General features: G+C 46.2%; 1 protein-coding gene across 2 annotated transcripts in view; it reads left to right on the top strand.

Moving 5' to 3' along the window:
- Nucleotides 1-4,081: 4,081 nt before the first annotated feature.
- LOC118211312 (low-density lipoprotein receptor-related protein 1-like) overlaps nt 4,082-18,795 on the top strand; it is a 161,802-nt gene continuing 147,088 nt past the window's right edge. For both annotated transcript variants that reach the window (XM_035388439.1, XM_035388438.1), the window contains exon 1: nt 4,082-4,701. In XM_035388439.1, coding sequence (XP_035244330.1) covers nt 4,605-4,701 — 97 coding nt within the window. In that variant the 5' untranslated portion in view covers nt 4,082-4,604. The remainder of the gene's footprint in view (nt 4,702-18,795) is intronic.

Here is an 18,795-nt window from a genome sequence, read left to right as displayed (position 1 = left end):
CCTGCTCTTGGGCTGCACTAACAGTTACAAAAAAAAGAACTTCTCAACTCCAAATACCATCACTTGATCATAGAATTCCCTGTGATACCATATATGATACAATAGTATATGATCTACACAACAAATAATTATCTTATCTGTGCCCTTTGGTTTTTAATTCATTTTTATCGCCAAATTTATTTTTATTTATCTCCAAATTTGCAATGGGCTGGAATGTCCCTTCTCTGCAATGTCCTCCATCAATACAGGAGAATACAGATTAGTGTATACATGCTTCTGTGCAGTGGTGTCCTAACCTCTTCTTGGGCACCCCCAGGCAGACCCAAGTACTTTAATGAGTTCCATCTCAAGCACACCTGATGCATCTAATCAGGGCCTTAATGAGTCGCATCAGGTGTGCTCGAGGTGGAACACTTCAAATACCTGGATCTGGCTGGGGGTGCCCGAGGGAAGGCCTGGGAGCCGCTTCTCCGAAGCAACTGCTTCCAGCTGCCGCATCTTTCACCTGTCGGCGCAGCAGATGAATTGTGCAGGCATTGCATCATAGGGGCGAACTTCACGTGCAGCCGGCACAGACAGACCGCAGGAACCCAGAGACCACAGGAGACACGTTCGAGCGACGAGGCGAAGGAGCCCCTGCCAGTGGACAACCACCTGCGCTGACTGACGGAGCGACCAATTACGCATTACCCACCAGGACTCCCATCCACAGGCAGTACTGGCACCGTTCATTATGGTGTGAGCTATGATGGGGACAAGCGCTTTAACTGGATGATGGCCTCTTTTTGGAAAGATTTTCCTGTTCCCCTTCTTTTTTTTTCTCCGTAAATTTGGAATGCCCGGCCATGACAGTTGTAAGCTCGTACGGCTGCTTTAATGTCCTCTGTCCCTTCTCTGCACTAAGAACACGTCCTTCAACTGGGCACAGCATTCAGGGCCCCCTTTCATTTTGATGACTCCTTTGCACCTCTGTAGTGTGTTCTCAAATTAAGTCCGAAGGCGTTCCTGCACTGGCACAAACCGTTGCCATGGCTACAGCAGAGTTCCTGCAGGATCCCAGGATTCTCCTTATGCTGTTCTGGAGGTTACGGACAGGATTTAAATCAGGTGAGTGTGACGCATAACTCATAACCTCAATTCCCTCGTCATAAAAGCCGAGAGCTCTACTGTAAATCAGTTCTTCCTGCGTGACTGCAAAACGTATAAATGCTAGTGTGTCCTGTGTTGAATTGAACTGCTCTTCAATAAAAATAATGAAAAACATCCCCTGAAGCAAAACACTGATGAGTCATCTGGAATCTGTAATAAAATTCAGGTCTACCTGGAATGTACTTACAGATCATAGGCCCTGATTTCAGTGTACATTTTCAATAAGGGGTTAATACAATGTTGTGTTTGGCCCAACGTCACAAACGTATACCCCAATGCACGTTTTTAACACGACACAGCAAATCACCATGAAAAGGGGGTTGGTTTTCAAAACTATTTGCATGAAATCTTAAGTAAAGTTGGCATAGATTTTCAGAATTCAATTGAAAGGGAAGCTCTACAACAGCTGATTGATTATCAAAAGCCAGCATCCATACAGATTAGCAATGATGTAAAATTAGGCACACAGGGCACAAGAACCTTTGTTCAAGTGAAATAGAATGATATGTTGAAATCACACAAGACAAGTCCTGGTCCTCACATGTTTGTAAAACACGTATTCCTCTCAAACCTGGTTCTCAGTAGCCCCACCAAGTGGACAATCCATTGTATCTCAAGTCTTCTCGAACCAGCTTGAACACATCTGGACTGCCTGACGTGTATGGTGATTCATTTGTCCTGGGCCAAGAACCGAGTCTTGAATGAATAACAAGATCTGTTTTTAAGGACATGTGAGCTGAGAGCGACCACATTTTATTTCCATGGGAGTTTTCTTTTCATACCTCACATATCTGGACTGCTACTCGGAACAGATCCGCAAGGTTTGGGGGTCATTTACAGACACCTCACGTGTGTCAAAAACAGTCAGGCACACCCTAAACTTAAATTTTTGTGTTAACAAAATTTGAGAATCTCAAAATGGTTGTTTAGACTGAACGAATGGCATTCCTTTGATTCAAAAAGGGTTTGTAATTGATATTTTTGCCTTTCAACAAAATTGTGCTTCATATTTGATTTGTTCATTCTGTGAAAGACACCAAGCCATTTGTAGCTACTAAGCTGTTTTTATTAGCCATTTTTAGACTGAAAAAATGTGTTACTGAAGATTTTTGTTACAACAGGCAATTCTCGCGCATATTTCATAACAGTGATTAGGTTGCCCATATATTTAAATTGGACGCTAGTTGAATATCATTGTCACTCGTCAGCCTGCAAAAATTGCCCATCTGTGATCAAGATGTTGTTAATGGCTATGCTTTTAAAGCTTTTTAGCCCTTTTGTGGAGTTTATTGGCAGCCAAACCTGGAATCAGTTGCAAGACACACAGAGAAAGAGTAGACTAATGTAGAATGGATGAAAGGAACATTTCAAAACCTCTAGTTTAATGATGTTAGAAAAGACCAGAACAAAAGAGAAAGTGGTGTACTTTTGCTAATGAGCTGTTTTGTTGGCATTTTATGGTAATGTGCAAAAGCAACCTAGGTAACAGTAACAAGCTCCATCTATTGTCTCCCACAGCCTATGCTGGTAATGTCACAAGTTTAATTCTATTTATTTGAATTTAGCTGAACTGAGCTGAATTCAGCAGAATGTATCCCCCATAGGGCAATTAATTGGATGAAGTAACATGGTTGATGCAGACATAAAACATCATAAAATACATAACATACATACAACATATCAACATTGTCTACTAGTGCAGAACAGTACATTTATGACAAAAAAAACCCAAATGGCATAGCCTACTATATACAGCTGTTGCAATTATTCACTTTTTATTATCCAAAAGTTGAATAAGCAGTTATATTCCACCATATAAATGAGTAATATAACTATAAATGAGTAACTTGATGAAATGGGACCATAATAAATAATATGAGTTTAACTGTGTTTGATTTATACGAATGTAATGGTGTTTTAACATGACCAGAGGATTCTGTGATGGGTCCGCATGTGGCAGCCTGGCGGAGCTGACTCTGTAAGAGCCAATTCTTTCAGTTTAAATTCAAATATTGTGAAGGAGCAGGTATAGAAGGGCATTAGGATTATATGAAATTCAGAGCTCTCCTTGAAATTTACTTGGTAATCCTGTCAGATAAAATACAATGATGTTGTCACTGAGTGACAATGAAGGTCACTATACATGAACCATCTTATCTTAACGACCTTTTCAAATGGATTCAGCCTGGGTATTATTCTGCAGAAGGAGTGATTTTAGAAGATATCTAAGAAAATAACCATGGGTTAAACTGTGACAACTAAGTGCCAGTAACTTTATCTTACTTGTGTTTCTTAATTCTTTAATGTATAAAAATAAAATAAAATAAAACAAAACAATAAATCAGGGATATGCTTGGTGTAGATATGACAAATGTAAATGATTACTTTAACCTTTACAATCTGTTGATATAATTTGGATTATTTATGAGATGCATTCGTATGGGTTACAATATGCAGAATACATGTAAACATAGGCTACAGAACATACTTTGCGTGTTGCAGAGACCTGGCCAATATAACAGACCACTCTTATATTTGATTTGCAAATGTTTACAAACATTTCAGAAGGTCGTTGGTTCCAAAGCTTGTAATAAAATGCTTAAATCAAACGAATAAGAGAACAATTTTAAAGTAGTACGCAATTTTTTTTTTAAATGGGCTGATTAACACTGCACACGGCAATCCAAGCGCTTGCGCACATGAAAAATGCCGCGTAGCTCCAGATCCCAACTTTTTGGAAGATGGGCTGATTCTATTTTTTTCAACGTGTACTCAACGCATTCACCTCTCGTTTGGTGAAACACATCACGTGGAGTATATAAGGCAATCACAGACAGAAGCGTTGAGTTTTCGTTGAATGAATTCCGTTTTATCATTGGAGAGAGTGACGTCATACAGCAACCCCGCTGTACCGAACCTGGACCTCGTCCTCCGCTCAATCTGTAACCACCAGCAACAGAGGCGGTGGGGTGGTGAGGGAAAACGCGTTTTAATTTTTTTATTTTTTTGCACTGAACGATATTATCAGCTGTCACGGAGATCACAAATACAAACAAAGGAAACGTTTTCCACCTCCCAAACGTATGGTTTGGCCCCATATCTGACCGCCCCGGTTATTTCTCATTTTTTATTGGTAAATGTAGCTGGCTAGCAAGCAAGCTAGCTGATGATCAATACACTGGCTACATGATAGCCGCACATCAGAGCAAACCGTAGCCTCTTAGGGCTAAAAGCTTTTTTCCCTTCTTTTTGGAAACACGCATTTTAATCATTGAGAGAATACAGGATTTACTGCGTTTTGTGCGTGTTGGAGGGCGCACATACAAAAACATTGGGGGCACAGTGCCCAGCTAGCTACTGCTGGACAGGACCAGAAAAGCGGTCCAGTTGTGTGGAATATTAATTGTTCTGGTTTTATTTTTTATCCATTTATTTTTTTTAAATCCGTATGAACAATGTTATCTTCCGTAACAAACATGTTCGCTGCAGGATTGCTTTTCCTAGGATTTTTGCACAGTTCGGAGGTTATCGTTCCAGGTACAGCCATTGGTGGTAAGTATCACTGATTTATTTAGTCTAACTGATGCACGTTTACTTTTCCCACATTTGTTTCATATATTATTTTTGGATGGTATAGCCTACCAATTTTAAAAGCGACGCAGTTTGCATCGTAGCTAGCCGATCTGGCTGCACCGTAATGCATGCCACTTGTTCATGAAATTAACGTAAGCTAAGCTAACTAGCAAACCACCAACCACGCAACCATTTGGGGAAAGAGAATTATCAAATGAGCTAACTAAAAATTCGTTTGTTTTCTCCCTTGTATTTGATCTTTGAGTACGTCCTCAAATGAAGTGGTAATTATGTATCCGTAGCCTATGTAACAATGGCACTATTTTGTATCAGTTGTATAAGGATGTTCTACATGGATAATTATGAACGCGACGCGTATGACCACATCTGTCTAAGCTATACACGTAAACAGTTAATTGTTTATTACTTGTTAAAGTAGCATTTGAGGTAGTGAAAGGGGTAATCGATTCACGGCATATAGTAGGCTATATATATATATATATTAGATCTGTATCTACATGACCGCTCATTGTTCAGAGGATTGTTACTTAGCTTTCATGTTATAACGAAGTGTTTTCCGTGGCTTAGGCTACTTGTTAGTACACAGTATAGACTGTCTGCGTAGAACGGGATGAAATGGAACGGCCTGGTCTCATATAGGTTCGCCGCTGTTCTGCGTTTCCATGTGATCAATGGCTCATTCTTTGACATGCCTGTGTGGCCGTTCACTTTTAGACCCTAAACTGCAAAGAAACATTGGTTAGGCTACGCATACGAGAAGGGTATAGGCTATATCCCACGCTTTCCATCGACCAAGTTATATTTCCTTCGTTATTATGCAATCGTGCATGTAAGCGTGGCGATAGTACCGAAGCGAAGGTAGTAGCCTAGTCATGGGTTCGGGTAGTCTATCTAAAAGGCGTTTTACACATAAATATCCATCATCCACGTAGCCTACCCTGTGCCTGCCTATGGGGTATTTTTTTTGGCAGTATGGTCATTCTAAAGCTTATATTTTTTAAATTAATTTGTGGAATTGGGAAATTTATGCAACTGGCGTTGTATATTTAATGCCGAATGCACGATTACGGGTTTCCAGTGGTGATGCGTGGTCAGTAGGCTAGTCCGTTCAAAGCTGGCATTTTAAATCACCGGTTCTTCTGAAACCTGCTTTGCGATCGAGATACAGTGGAGTTTAGGCTTCACGAGCCCTTGCTTGCCCGGATGAAATGGCCTCCATTCGTTTTACAGGGGCGAGTGGTGAAACAAAAATCTTGCAACACCATTATAATGCAAATACGCTCCAAAATCGGTGTCGGCCAGCTACACTTTTCACCATCGTACTTTGCATTCATGTATCATTCGCATAGTCAATTACCCGTTATTTACATGCAACAAGTGTCCTTTCTCGTGACACAGAAGCGACCCTTGTTGCAGAGCACATGCAACAGGCGGCCAACTGCGCTGATTGGCCACCAAAAAAGAGCTTGCATTCACTTCAAGACGTCGCTGCAAATTCAAACTTCTGGAAACAATTATGCACGCGCCTCCCAGGGTATTTGGTGTAATAAAGGAAAAGGGCGTATGCATGGAAGTGTCAGGTTTTTGTTAACAGTCTTCTGTCCGCAAGTCATTTTTCTCATTTTAGTAATGATTAAAAACCATTCGTTTTGCATTTATAAAATATTATTTAACTTATTATCCGCCTCACTGCATTTTGTCTACCTTATTCTATACACAATGACATGTTAACGGAAAGCCTTTTTGTTTTTAATTTCCCTTTAAAAAGACAAGGAGAACATGCTTTGCGCCCTTTCCCCTCACCCTTGATGTTCAGATGTATAGGGATCTGCACAAAGTGCATACTCTCTGAGTAGTCGATCGCCTTCGTGGTCCTTATTGAGGCATGTTGGCTACGTTTTGTAATATTTGCTATAGGAACTGGGATGCGTAGCTTTGTGCTAAATAAGGACGCAATGATATTTCCGCGCGTTAATCTGGGTTAACAGTGTCGCTGTTGCAACAGGGTATTGCAGGGGGAGTGCTTTTGTATCGAGTTCTGGATGGAATTTCGCAGAATTGAATTAATTCCCAAATGAAACCGCAATTTGAAATGAATCATTTTCGTAGACACGCTTACGCTACAGTTGAATCGACGTTAACAATGCTGTTTAGTTCTGTGGCAAAACGTGCATAATGCAGATCTTTTCCTTAAATATGATCTCATTTTAACAATGGTATGTCTGTTGTTTGCAACTCAGAAAACTACGACTCGTTATTTTGGTTTTGAAAGGCAATTACGTAGTTTTGATTGCACGCGCTTTGAGTCGTTCAGGTCTGCAGTCTCCGTACCGGGCAAATCCCCTATGATGAAACGAAAATGACAATTATGGAGGGACGGTATTAACATGACATCAGGAGAAGTAACGTCTTTGCTTCCAGACGGATCGTTTTAATGAAGAAACCTCTTATTTTTTAGCTTCTCCTAGAGGAGGAGAAACTACAGTATCAACATATGCCTCCCATATATTTTGATTTTAATTGGACTTAAATGGTCTTTGTTCTTCGGAGGGATCCCCTTTTAATTGCCACAGAGCGTAGTTAATTAGCAGCCTGGAAGGACAAAAACATTCACTTTCAGTATTCCTGAGTGCATGCTGTGTGTTCTCCTTTAGTGTCAGAGTTCAGTGGCCATGACAAATGGTTGATCAAAGGAAATCCTTGCCATAGTTGGTTTTTGAAAACCAGCTGGACAATTTGGTGTGTTAGGTTTATTTGCCCGAACCACCATCTACTAAGGACTGGCACGGAAATATGGATAGTAGCGCCTGCTCCTTTCTTGACTTCATTCTCAAACGCGTGAAAATATTCACATGAGCTGGGGACAGGAGAAGTTTTCGGAACGCTGCACACCTTTTTAAAAAAATTTTTTAACAGGATTGTCAACAAGCGCACTCCTGTATTCATGAAATGGTAGCCTCCAGGTCTGAATGTGATGTGCTGTCTGCCTGCTGTTGCCCACTGGCAGAGAGGCGTCTTTAATCTCAGCCTGTGCTGATGTGTAATCTGCTGGGTGTGCCCAAAGCACATCCCTTTGACTGGATGGTATTACCAGGGTTAGCATATATCAACAAAAACTGAGAAAGAAACGTGCTCTCTGACTTTTAAACCCCATGTGTACAGGACACTATTATCGTAGTTCCACCTCAGTGGGTGTCTTCCGTCTAACTCTAGAGACCCCCCATTAAATGTCACTTCCTTACATCTCTAGGGAGAGTTTTCCAGTTTTGTACTGTAGGGCTACTGCTAGTCTGCCTTGCTTAGTTTAAATCAATGTTGTATTTCTGTTGTAAAGCTCACCTGTGTTTCAGCCCAGTGGCATCAGTAATCCAGGCTTATGGACTTCTGTGCAAGCTGGAGACAGAAAGCCGTGTGATTGCACCCGCGGTTCCCAAAGTGGGGGGTGCAGAGAGAATGCGTACAATTGGGGGGTGGTGAGGGTTGAAGGGAAAAGGCGCATTGCTGGATGTGTTTGTGTGTGTGTGTGTGTGTGTGTGTGGAGTGGGCTTTAAAAAATTTCATATTACCAAAGGGCAACCTCACCAAAAAATCTGGGAGCCACTGGACTACACTGTCTGTCTGCCTTCGGTCTTCACTAAAATGCATCAAAACACAGTTAGAAAGAAAGAAGTTGTGTCACCATGGCCGATCACAGTGAGCAAGCAGATGTAGCCTAGTTAGACGCAGTTTGGAACTTGTTTGTTTGGCTTACTGCAGACAAAGTCCAGGCGGTGGTGTGGGGCTGGACGAACGCCAGCGTTCGGTGTGCGGCGGCGGGGGTTACAGTTAAAGCAGCGGTTATACGGCCGCGTCGCTCCTGGTTAGCCAGATCGGCCCCCGTCCCTCCTAGTCTGACTCCACGGCTGCCGTAGAGAAAGGGGTCATCCAAACTGCTTCACTTTCCACTTTTCCTGTGCAGTCCTAGAGCTCCTCCCACCTGAGCTGTTTCTCAAGGGAACCTTGATGCACATACCAGCTGTAACTTCTGAGGAACATGGCCTCCCTTCGCTCAACTTGGAACATTTCGATTTTCCTTGCCTTTCAGCACGCTGTCCCCAGTGCGGGCACACTAATTTACCAAAGGCAATTTGAACTATACTCAGAAGAGTGAATTTTTTTTCTCTCGGTCGGTTGGATGAATTGGCGAGTGGACGTCGTCCAATGAGCACCTTCTGGATTGATTTAATTTTCACGTTGCGGTACTCATAAGGCATTTGTTAAAAAGAACACTTTAAATGCTTTCTGCTTCGGTGAAGTCAGCCTTCTTTTGCGTGTCTGTTTCAGACGCCTCCCCTGGTGTGCACGGAGGCAGTCGTGTCGGTGCCGCGTAAATGACTCACAAAATGCCGCTAAAGCCTCCTGCTAGGCTGAGGCTTTCCTGCCCTCTGTAACAGACTGTAATTAGACTGAATTTACGATGGTCAGTCGTTGTCATTCAGAAAATGCTTTTCATTTAATATCATTATCTTTACAGCCCTGCTATTTCGGTTAGTTTGGCCAGATGTGCAATAACTTGAACCCCAAATCCGGTCAGTGCCATTTTTGTATTAAACCCCCGCTTCGAGGACGTTGCGGGGACCACAAAGCAGCCAGACGCGCTGACGTCACGCTGGCTTTCAGTCTCGTCCCGTCCCCGCGCTGCCCCGCCTCCTCCCCAGTGACGGGTCAAAGACGTAATTGTTTCTTGAGCCTGAGAAACTTGCGACGAACTTCCGCTGACCCAGTTTAGCCGCAGGACAGCTGCACCTGAGTCCAGCCAGAGGTCTTTTCCACGCCAAAATTGACCCCGGCCAACCGTGTGTTTGCAAACTCTAGACAGGGCCCGTTGGCTTGCCCCTGAACCAGAGGAGGTCAAGCAGAAGCAGGCTTGTTTAGCCAGTGTAAAATATTGTTTGCCGGAAAGTTTTTTTTTTTTTTGTATGCGCTGTCACGTAGGCGGCATAGCGCGGACTCTTCGATCAGTTGCATCGCGGGGAAGAAAAATAGAGCGTGTACGTCTTGCGCTGTCGGCCTTGTGCTCTACCTGCATGTAATCAGTGTCAGTCATCCAGGCTCTTCGGAGAGGTGATTTGTTGCTGTTGCTCCAAATGGGGTACAGCAAAACGCGCAACCGTCAAAAGGCTTCTTCCTCTGTTTCTGACTCGGAACCGAGTGCTCAGATTTGATGAGCATTTTCACTTGTTTGTTTACAGGCAAACACATTGTAGGTAAGTGTAAGGCAATACCAGAGGAGTCAAACTCTTATAGATGTTCCAGGGTCAGCAGATTTGAAATAGCAGGCCAGTGACTTACACCAGTTTAAATTTATTGGGCTAAAAATATTGGGACATATTTCAATTTCAACGCACGCAGCTAAGTATCCATTCAAGATGCATGATGCAATGGAAATTACGTAAATAAGTTTGATGGATGAGGAATATGTCTGGTTTATTATTTGGAATATTCTCCTTTGCAATTTAGGACTTGTTAACCAACTTTTTCTGTGCTCAGAAGTTTATAAATTTTTTTCTTGTTTGCCTTTTTCCTCTTTGTACTTTCTTTCGTGTGTTTTCTGCCATTTTCTACTCCTTCAATAGTGAGCAAAATGAAAGAATGTTACAAAAAAGGCGGAGTCTATTGGAGTCGGTTCCATTCACTTGAGGTTGCTAAGTCCTCAACCTTAGCTTTTTGCATTGACCACCGGTGCTTCCTGGAACAAAGGGTGTGTAGTTCTTTCCACCGTCCACACCCAGGTGGCGGAATGACGGGTCTGACTCAACGCAGAGAGAGTACATCTGTGCCCAATCGATGGGAGGCCGGCCGTCGGAGGAGCTAATGGGAAGTTAATTTGGGCTACGCGGTCAAGGCCCGGGAGAAGACCCCTGCCAGGAGTGGGGCCCCAGGACCTGCGTCTGGCAGGGTCGCAGCCGGACGCTGGAGGTTTTTTGAGCAGAATGTAGGCCGCACTGGACGCTCAGCCACACGGCTCGTCCAGATGAGACGGGAGGCTGGTGGACTGGGGAGAGGAGGGGTCGACCTTCGGGCGCGGTCGAGAAAACTGCGGCCAAACAAAGTGGCGTCTGCCAGGGGAATTCTGTACTGGAGAGACTCCCCCGATGGCTGTTTGTTTCGCAAACCGGACTCGACGCGCGGAGATGGACGGTTATCTCGGGAACTGAGGGGGGGTCTTTTTCGCGGCACCGTTTGCGTCACACCCAGAGCTGGAAATGTGACGGTAATCTCCTCAGAGCCCTTTTTACTGGAAATAAGCGCTGGAAAGAACAGATGTTGAGCAGCCCAGCAGATCGAGGGTTAAGGAGATGTGCTGAGCAGCTCCCCCCCCCCCCAGCACACACACACTCACAAACTCACTCACTCTCTCACACCATCCCCCTTCCAGTCCTCACACCCTGCAAAGCAACATCTGGATGGAGGAAGGTCATTAATCCAGGAAGTATGTGTGACTGAAGGGGGGAGGGAACGCTCGGCCCCAGATGGACTTTTACTGGCGTCGACTGGGGGTAGTTCTGTACGGGCGGACAGACGGAACGCGCCGTGCGCTAAGGAGGGGGGTCGGGGGTGGGGGGTGGAAGGCCCCATGGCTGCTTAACAAGGACGGGGACACAGGGGGGGCTTACCGCCATTCGGAGCACTGCCTGCCCTGCCCGTCCTGTGAGGGCGAAGGCACGCGATGCGGGGGCTCCGTGTGGAGGGGGAGGGGGAGGGGGAGGGGCGGGGGGAGTTCGGCTGTCGGGGGTGGGTGGGCGGCCACAGGACTCTAGGGGCAGCAGCTCAGTCCCAAAAAGTGTGGATCGGTCAGGGGAACCTTTGAGCTGGCAAGGGGGGTGGAGGGGGGGGGTGGAAATAGTGAGGTCACAGTACCATAGCTTTGAGATTACTCAGCTGCCATTCGCACTGACACTGTGTGTACGTGTGTGTCAGTGCCCGGGAAGCATTTAAAGAAAACTCGTGTAGGGGTGTCACATGGAACCTCTGGTCTTCTCACCCCTGCAGTTATGTAATGTTGCAGCTGGTTTCATTTCCTGTGATAGTTCAGCAGGTCGACAGCTCGCCTTCACAATATAAAAAAAAAAAAAGAATCCCAAGAGGGCTATGAAATACTTGGGACCACATCTAGGACTGCTCTTAAGCTATTCATGTAAGCAATGAGTAACAGTGTTTTTTTTTTTCACTTTGCGTATTTTGCTGATTTTGGCCATCACCAAACTCCGTATTGCAGCACTGTAATAAGGTGAAGTATAGAATTGGATTCAGTTCAAGGGCATCGGAGTTAGAATTAATAGGGTGCTTTATGACGAGTACATCATGATTAAGCACGGAAGCCTTTTTTCTTATCAAAATATGCTCGTATGAAGCAAAATGCTATCAGCCATCCCTTTATTAGTCCCAAAATTAGTGTCGATGTACGAAGCAGGGCTGTAGCCCTTGGATTTATGTATTTTTCGATACCCCTGTGTCATCTGTTTACATAATTCTTGCCCCCGCCGCCCCCCTCCCTGTCGTCTGTCTGCCGGGTACTCTTATCAGTACTGTTTAGATTGCTGTGTCATAAGAGTCCTGGAAATTATGGCCGTCTTCTCGGCAATGTAAAAAAAAAAGAAAAAGAAAAAGAAAGAAAAAAAAGCAAAGTTATGGCTGCCGTGCAGAGAGAAGAGCTGCGTTTCATCACATCAGGAAAAGGGCAATGCGTGTTACTGCCTGCGTTTGCTCTCTCGGGCTGCGTGTTCAGCCGAAACGCGGGGTCTCCGCCCCGCGACCCGGTCTGGGATCGGGCCCCCCCCCCCCACGCAAGCGTCCCCGGTCCTCTGCCCCTCCGCCCCGCGGGCGGCCCGGCCAGCGGCCCGCTGGGTGGAGAGAAACGGCGGCCATCGGCGCGCTTCGGAGGCCGTCCCGGCTAGCCCGAGCCGTCACCAAACGACGGGGGCGTTGACGGCGACGAGACGGGCCCGCGGCTGCGATGCTGAAGTTGGCCTTTTTTCTGGAGCGGTCCTGTTCAGTTTGTGACGAGTAGTCCCTGTGCCAGAGTGAGCTGCACGATGGAGAAGAGCAAGAAGATTCCAAGCATGCTTCCCCCCCCCTTTTTCACAGACGGCTAATTTACTGCTGTTTGTGCGCTAAAATAGCTGTCCCCAGCCAAAAATATTGGTTTCAACCGCTCGTATGTGCAGAGAGATTCAAGATTTGCGATTCTTGGCTCAAGAAAACCTGCAAGGGTTTGGTGCGCCGTCTCATTTTGTACTGATGTGTCCTGTCGCTTGGCAAAAATGCTTTTTTGGACGGCTGTGCATTTTGTTTCTGTGGCGTAGTTGCTCGAGCGCTATGTAACTTGAGGAAAAAGCTGAGAAAGAATTTCTTGTACCATTGTAATAACGCCCAGATGTGGATAATCCAGTTTCCGAAGCTACGTCTCCCCAAATACGAACCACTTTTTGAATCTTACCGTCCTTTATATGACCTTAACTGACATACTGTTTGTATTGAACTTTAGACCAAGTTTAGATCTGCAGTATTGCGCAAAATCTGCATCGATGCACAAGATATTCATTATTCATTGGTAAAACATCCCTATTGGAGACAGTTTTTATCCTAGTTTTTATCTCACCGTACTCATAGGCCTGTCGCACCAATGAAACGCTCGGTCTTTATCAGCGAGCGCCACGCCGCCTGGTGCGCATGATGGCCGCCGCCGTGCTGCCTCTTACCGCTGTAGAGTCCGCCAGCTGAGCTGCGCAGCCGCTGCAGCGGAGGGGTGCGCCAATCCCGCTGCCGGCCGCTGGCGCCGGGTCAGGCGAGAGGCGGCGCTCTCGCATAGCGTACGTAGCGTACGTGCTTCGGGTTCCTGCGTCGGTCTGCGCCGCCGCTGAAATCCCAGAAGCGCGACGGGAGGAGTTGCCCCGAGCCTGGCCGTCGTGCAGAAGGAGCGAAGCTGTGCGGTGAGGGGCGGGGGTCGGGTAGAAGACCCCGCCCGCTGCGGCGGAACTCAAATGACTTTTTCACACCCGCCAACAATTCCGCCGTCGGTGGCTCTTTGGTCGAAGGCGCTGTTCCATTGCGATTACCGATCCCCGCGGTTACAGGTTGAGTCCGGGGCGTGCCAGTGCCAGTAAGCGGCTGGCAGCCCCGCCCGTGATGGTGTTTTTGCGTTGCCCGGGGTCGAGAGGGTTCAGCCGGTTATGGGGGTTCACGTTTAATTGCACTCTGGTGACCCCCCGTGGGTCAGTCTGGCGCCCGGGGCCCGCTTGCTAAAGCTGCACATGAGGTGTCCGTCTCTGACTGGATCCTGTGCAGGCCTGGCCTGTGGGCTGCCAGCACCTGGAGGAGAACCGCGGATGTCTGCGCTCTCTCGCATCGACGAGAACGCAGCTGTGAACAGTTAATTGTATAATTGGACATTCCAAATTAGGAATGGAATTGGGCATTCCAAAAAAAAAAAAAAAAATTTCGTGTTTGGTGTGGAGGAAATGTGAGTAAGGAGAAAGAAGATTACGCAATATGTGAGCATTGTGTTTCTGGGAACTCGGATGGGCAATGATGACCCTTAATTAGCCAATAGGAATTCTCTGTCTTAGTCACACAGGGTTTTTGTTTACTGTGATTGGCTTTTTACAGTCTGTAGCTGTGTCCTAGTTACTCTGATTCAAACTGCCAACAGTGGTTGACCACTGGTTGATGAACTAGCTTTTTAGTAGCTTTCAAAACTAGCCAAACCCCCTGAATGTGTTTCTACAGGAAAATGCATATATTCTGAATTGCCTTGTAGAAAAAAAGTCATCAGACAGTCTCATTTAGATCTAGATCTAGACCTAGTGCCTTCCTACTCCTCCTCCTGTTTTTAGGGTTGGAATTTATGTTGCTCTCAAACGATCGCTGAACACGTTATCTGTGAAATTCCAGTCTGCAGGACGATGCGCAAGTGAGTGTTCTTTGGCTTTATAAAAAAAAAAATTCTGTTTTCGACAGCTGTGCGGCAGTAAAGCATCCAACTTGGCAGTCTTGTCTCGGTCTTCTCCTTGGTTCTGCTTGTCCTGTGTTGGAAGCACAGCCATTAGGGCAGTGGGAGCGATTAACTGGCATCGTGAAGGTTGGAGTATCAACTTAAGATCTGCATTTTTGATGTGTGGCCACGGCAATTAGCACGTCTTTAGCACGTTACTCCCTGGCACATGGCCTTGAGACTAATTGTTAGGGGGGGGGGGGGGATGAGGGTCCAGACGGGTTCCCATTAATGCCTCCCACAGGAGTGATTGTGGTTAAGTGGCCCGCTTAGCGACACAATGGCCACGCCCCTCGTCGCAGGCATTCAGACCGGAGTCCTGATCTTTAGCCTCTCCCCCGCAGGCACTCGGCGCATTCAGACGGCGGTTCCCCGAAGACCCGTTTAATGAGCGAGTACATTTTCCGCGTCCCCGTCACCTCTTAAAATATATATATATCCGACTGTAAATATTTTACGCGTATTGACGAAATGACTCCGTGTACACCGTTCCTAGTGCTGTGCGCGTACCCTGTGGAGTGTTTCACCGTCTTCATAAAGTGTCTAAGATAACTGTAACAGTACAGAAATTTACAGCAGTAATTCAATTAAAAACATTTTTTTAGTGTATTGTAACCCCTCTTTACAATGCGCCCACACTTCCTGACCCTCTGTTTGGGATTCAGACTCACAAAAGCGCTTTCTCTCAGAGCGCTAAGCCTCTGGAGCGATTTAAAAAAAGCGGGATAAAACGTTGTTGTTGTTGTTGTTCGCGTCTTCTCAGCTTAGCAAATATTTCTCTCTGGAACCGAAAGGAAAAATGCGGCATGATGGTATTAGCGTCCGGGATCCTCAGCGGCAGCTGTTCAGAGGGATCGTTGCTTTCTCTCTTCCCTCCCCTCTGTCCCGAAACACCGCACGTCGCCGTACCCAGAGCGCTGGAGTTAACCCCCCCCCATGGATTGGGGCGATGCTTCATTTGCGGCGGGGCTGTTCCGCACGCTCGGCCCTGGGGGGGAAGCCGCGCGGACGTGCGGGCAGCCGCCGGGGGGAGCGATCAAATGCGGGGCGGGACTGCGTCCCGTCAGGCCGCCATTTACGTCCTCGACTTCGTTCCCAAAGAATAATAAAATTTAAAAAAACGTTGTTTTTTTTTTGGGAGCGTGGAAAAGACTTGATTTGCATCGGTTCCAGATTAGAGCTGACCGCAAAGTAACGCTAATGAGACTCCCAGCTACGATCGAATGGTGGGTCCATAAAAGAGCAGAACCAGGTCTAAGGAAAATGATCTTTTTTGGATTTTTCCCAACAGTTTGTATGTAAAATGTAATTTTTTGGCTGTATATTGCTCTCACGGTCTAAATAAACCCTTAACCTGGGGTTCAGATTTCTATAGTATTTATATAGTATAGAATTTTTCCAGAAGGCCTAAAAGGGATTCAAGCTGTAATTAGGCGTTTGTGTCCGATGGTAATTTTAAGGTCGGCTAGTGGGGTTCAGGTTCTTCGGATGGCCCCGGGTGCTCTTTAAGCCTGTCGCTCCGTGTTTTATTGCTCTCGATGAACCCTTCACCTGGGCCCCAGGCTCTGTCTGGCAGGGCCGCTGTGAGCCCCCCTGCCCGGCTGTGGCTGCGGCGGGGACGGTCGGGCCATAAAAGATCCAGCCGCGACATCCCGACGTCGCGGGGGGAGGGAGGCGCCCGTGCCGAGTTCATGCCTGTCTGGGAAAATGAAGGATCGTCAGGCGCTTCCAGTCACGCCCCCCTCCCCCTCCCCCTCCCCCCCCCCTGCGCCGCCCCGCGCTGGAGGTTTGCAGGATGTCTGACTGACAGGTCCTGATGGAACTCAGCTGAAAGCACTCCTAATTTCACGGCCCGCTGCGATTCGTCGGACCCGCCGGTTCCGTCACGGAACGGGAATTTTTTTGATAATCCCGGCTGTCGGGGACAGCGGGCGGCAGTGGGGGGGGGGGCAGGGCGTGGCCTGACAGAAACCTGCCATGGAGGAACATTCCGTGCTCAGCTGGTTTGTCTGCCTCTCCTGAACCCTCCTTCCCGCGTCTTGTTTTTGGGTTTTTGTTATATATATATATTTTTTTTTAGAGCAGATGAGTTCCACGTACCAGTCTTTCAGGTTTAAGGACTTCTCTTAACGGTTAATTGCTGTCATGTTGTAAGAGCGGGATTTGGTCTCGCCCACTCAAGCATTGTCCAGCACGCAATAGGACCAAGGAGCGGTGGCAAATTGGAACGAGCTTAGCGATGTCACCATCCCGTCTTTGATTATGGGATGTTTTCTGGACTGTATCCGCCTCTGAGCATCACTACCTGACCGTAAACTCTTTCAAGACTAAATTCTTGGCTGTGTTTTGGCCTGGTATGTTGCAAGGTGCAATTAGGGCTGATCTCTGTAAGCCTGGGTTTTACATCATAATATGCTTACGGTAGTCTTGTGAAAAGACGCTGCAGGATTTGGTGTAATCCCGCGCCATTGTTATTTCCCCCGCGCGTGCCCTTTGAATAGCGACGCGGCTGCAGTTTCACTCCGGCACACCGAGGTGTTGTGAGGCAGCGCCTGCGGCTGTTCTCTGAAAGAAAAAGAGAAAAAGGATCCGTTTTCATTACCTTTTATCGACTGACGTGCGTAATCGGTTTTGAGCTGGGAATGAAATTGGAGCTTTTTGAAAAAATTTACGTTACAATTTGAAAACGATCTGCGAGGAAAACAAACCTAGTTGGAACGGCAAGTGAACGACCTCGCAAGGCTGATTATTGAATGGTTTGTGTGTCCTGTCAAAATTAAAAAAAAAAAAAAAATTAACAGATCATTTAAGATGGTTTCTCAGTGAACGGTTAAACTGATATTACATAGCAGCATGTCACATTTGAATTTTTGAAGGAAACAGATGGTGAATATTTCACATGTTACTCTTCTTACTGTAAGGAATGGCCACAAATTGGCCACAATCTGTAAATGAGAAATTCAATTTATATTGGATATTAGTTTGGACATACAATGCCATAGCAGTTTAACATTTTTGTGCAGTCCATATGTACACTCAATGGCCACTTTATTAGGTATACCTGCTTGCTAATCCAAATAGCCTGCTCCTTCAAGCAGCGAATCATGTTCCTGCAACTTAATAAATAAAGCATGTGGACATGGTGAATGGGTTTAGTTGTTGTCCAACCAAACATTAGAATGGGCAAGATGCATGATCTAAGTGGCATTGACTGTGGTTTGATTGATTTGTGCCAGGAGTGGTGGTTCCTACATCTCAGAAACAGCTGCACTTCTGGGATTTTCACCACCACAGTCTATACAGTTTACAGAGAATGGTGTGATAAAGAAAAAAACATCCAGTGAGCAGAACTTCTGTGAAAATACCTTGTTAATGACAGAGTTCAGAGGAGAAGAGGCAGACTCGTTCAGGCAAAAGGTACGACCATGAATGCTCAGTTAACAGCTGTTTGCAACAGTGGTGTTTAGAAGGTCATCTCTGAATGCACAACATGTTGAACCTTGAAGTGGATGGGCTACAGCAGCAGAAAACCATACCAGGGTCTACTGCTGTTGGCTAAGAACAGGAAGCTGGGGCTACAGTGGGTACATGATCAACAATACTGGACAATTGAAGATTTGTCTGATGAATCTTGATTCCTGCTGCAACATACAGATTCCAGTGTAAACGGCATGAATCCATGGGTCCATCCTGCCTTGTGTCAACGGTGCCGGCTGTTGGTGACGGTGTAGTGGTGTGGGGAATGTTTTGTTGGCACACGTTTGGCCCCTTAATACCAACTGAGCATCATCTGAATGCCACGGCACGCGTAAACATCATTGCTGACCATCTATTTATGGCCGCAATGTACCATTTTTCAAATGGATACATCCAGCAGGATATTGCACCGTGTCACAAAGCAAGCATCATCTCAAGCTGGTTTCACAAACATGGCGGTGACTCACTCTAATGGCTGGCACGGTCCCCAGATCTCAATCCGATAGAGCACCTTTGAACGGCAGGTTGGCATCTTTAATGTG

The sequence above is a fragment of the Anguilla anguilla genome, chromosome 13 (assembly GCF_013347855.1).
Source record: "Anguilla anguilla isolate fAngAng1 chromosome 13, fAngAng1.pri, whole genome shotgun sequence".
Lineage (NCBI taxonomy): Eukaryota > Metazoa > Chordata > Actinopteri > Anguilliformes > Anguillidae > Anguilla > Anguilla anguilla.
The sequence above is the reverse complement of the archived record's forward strand: the minus strand, read 5'-3'. Positions and strand labels throughout refer to the sequence as shown.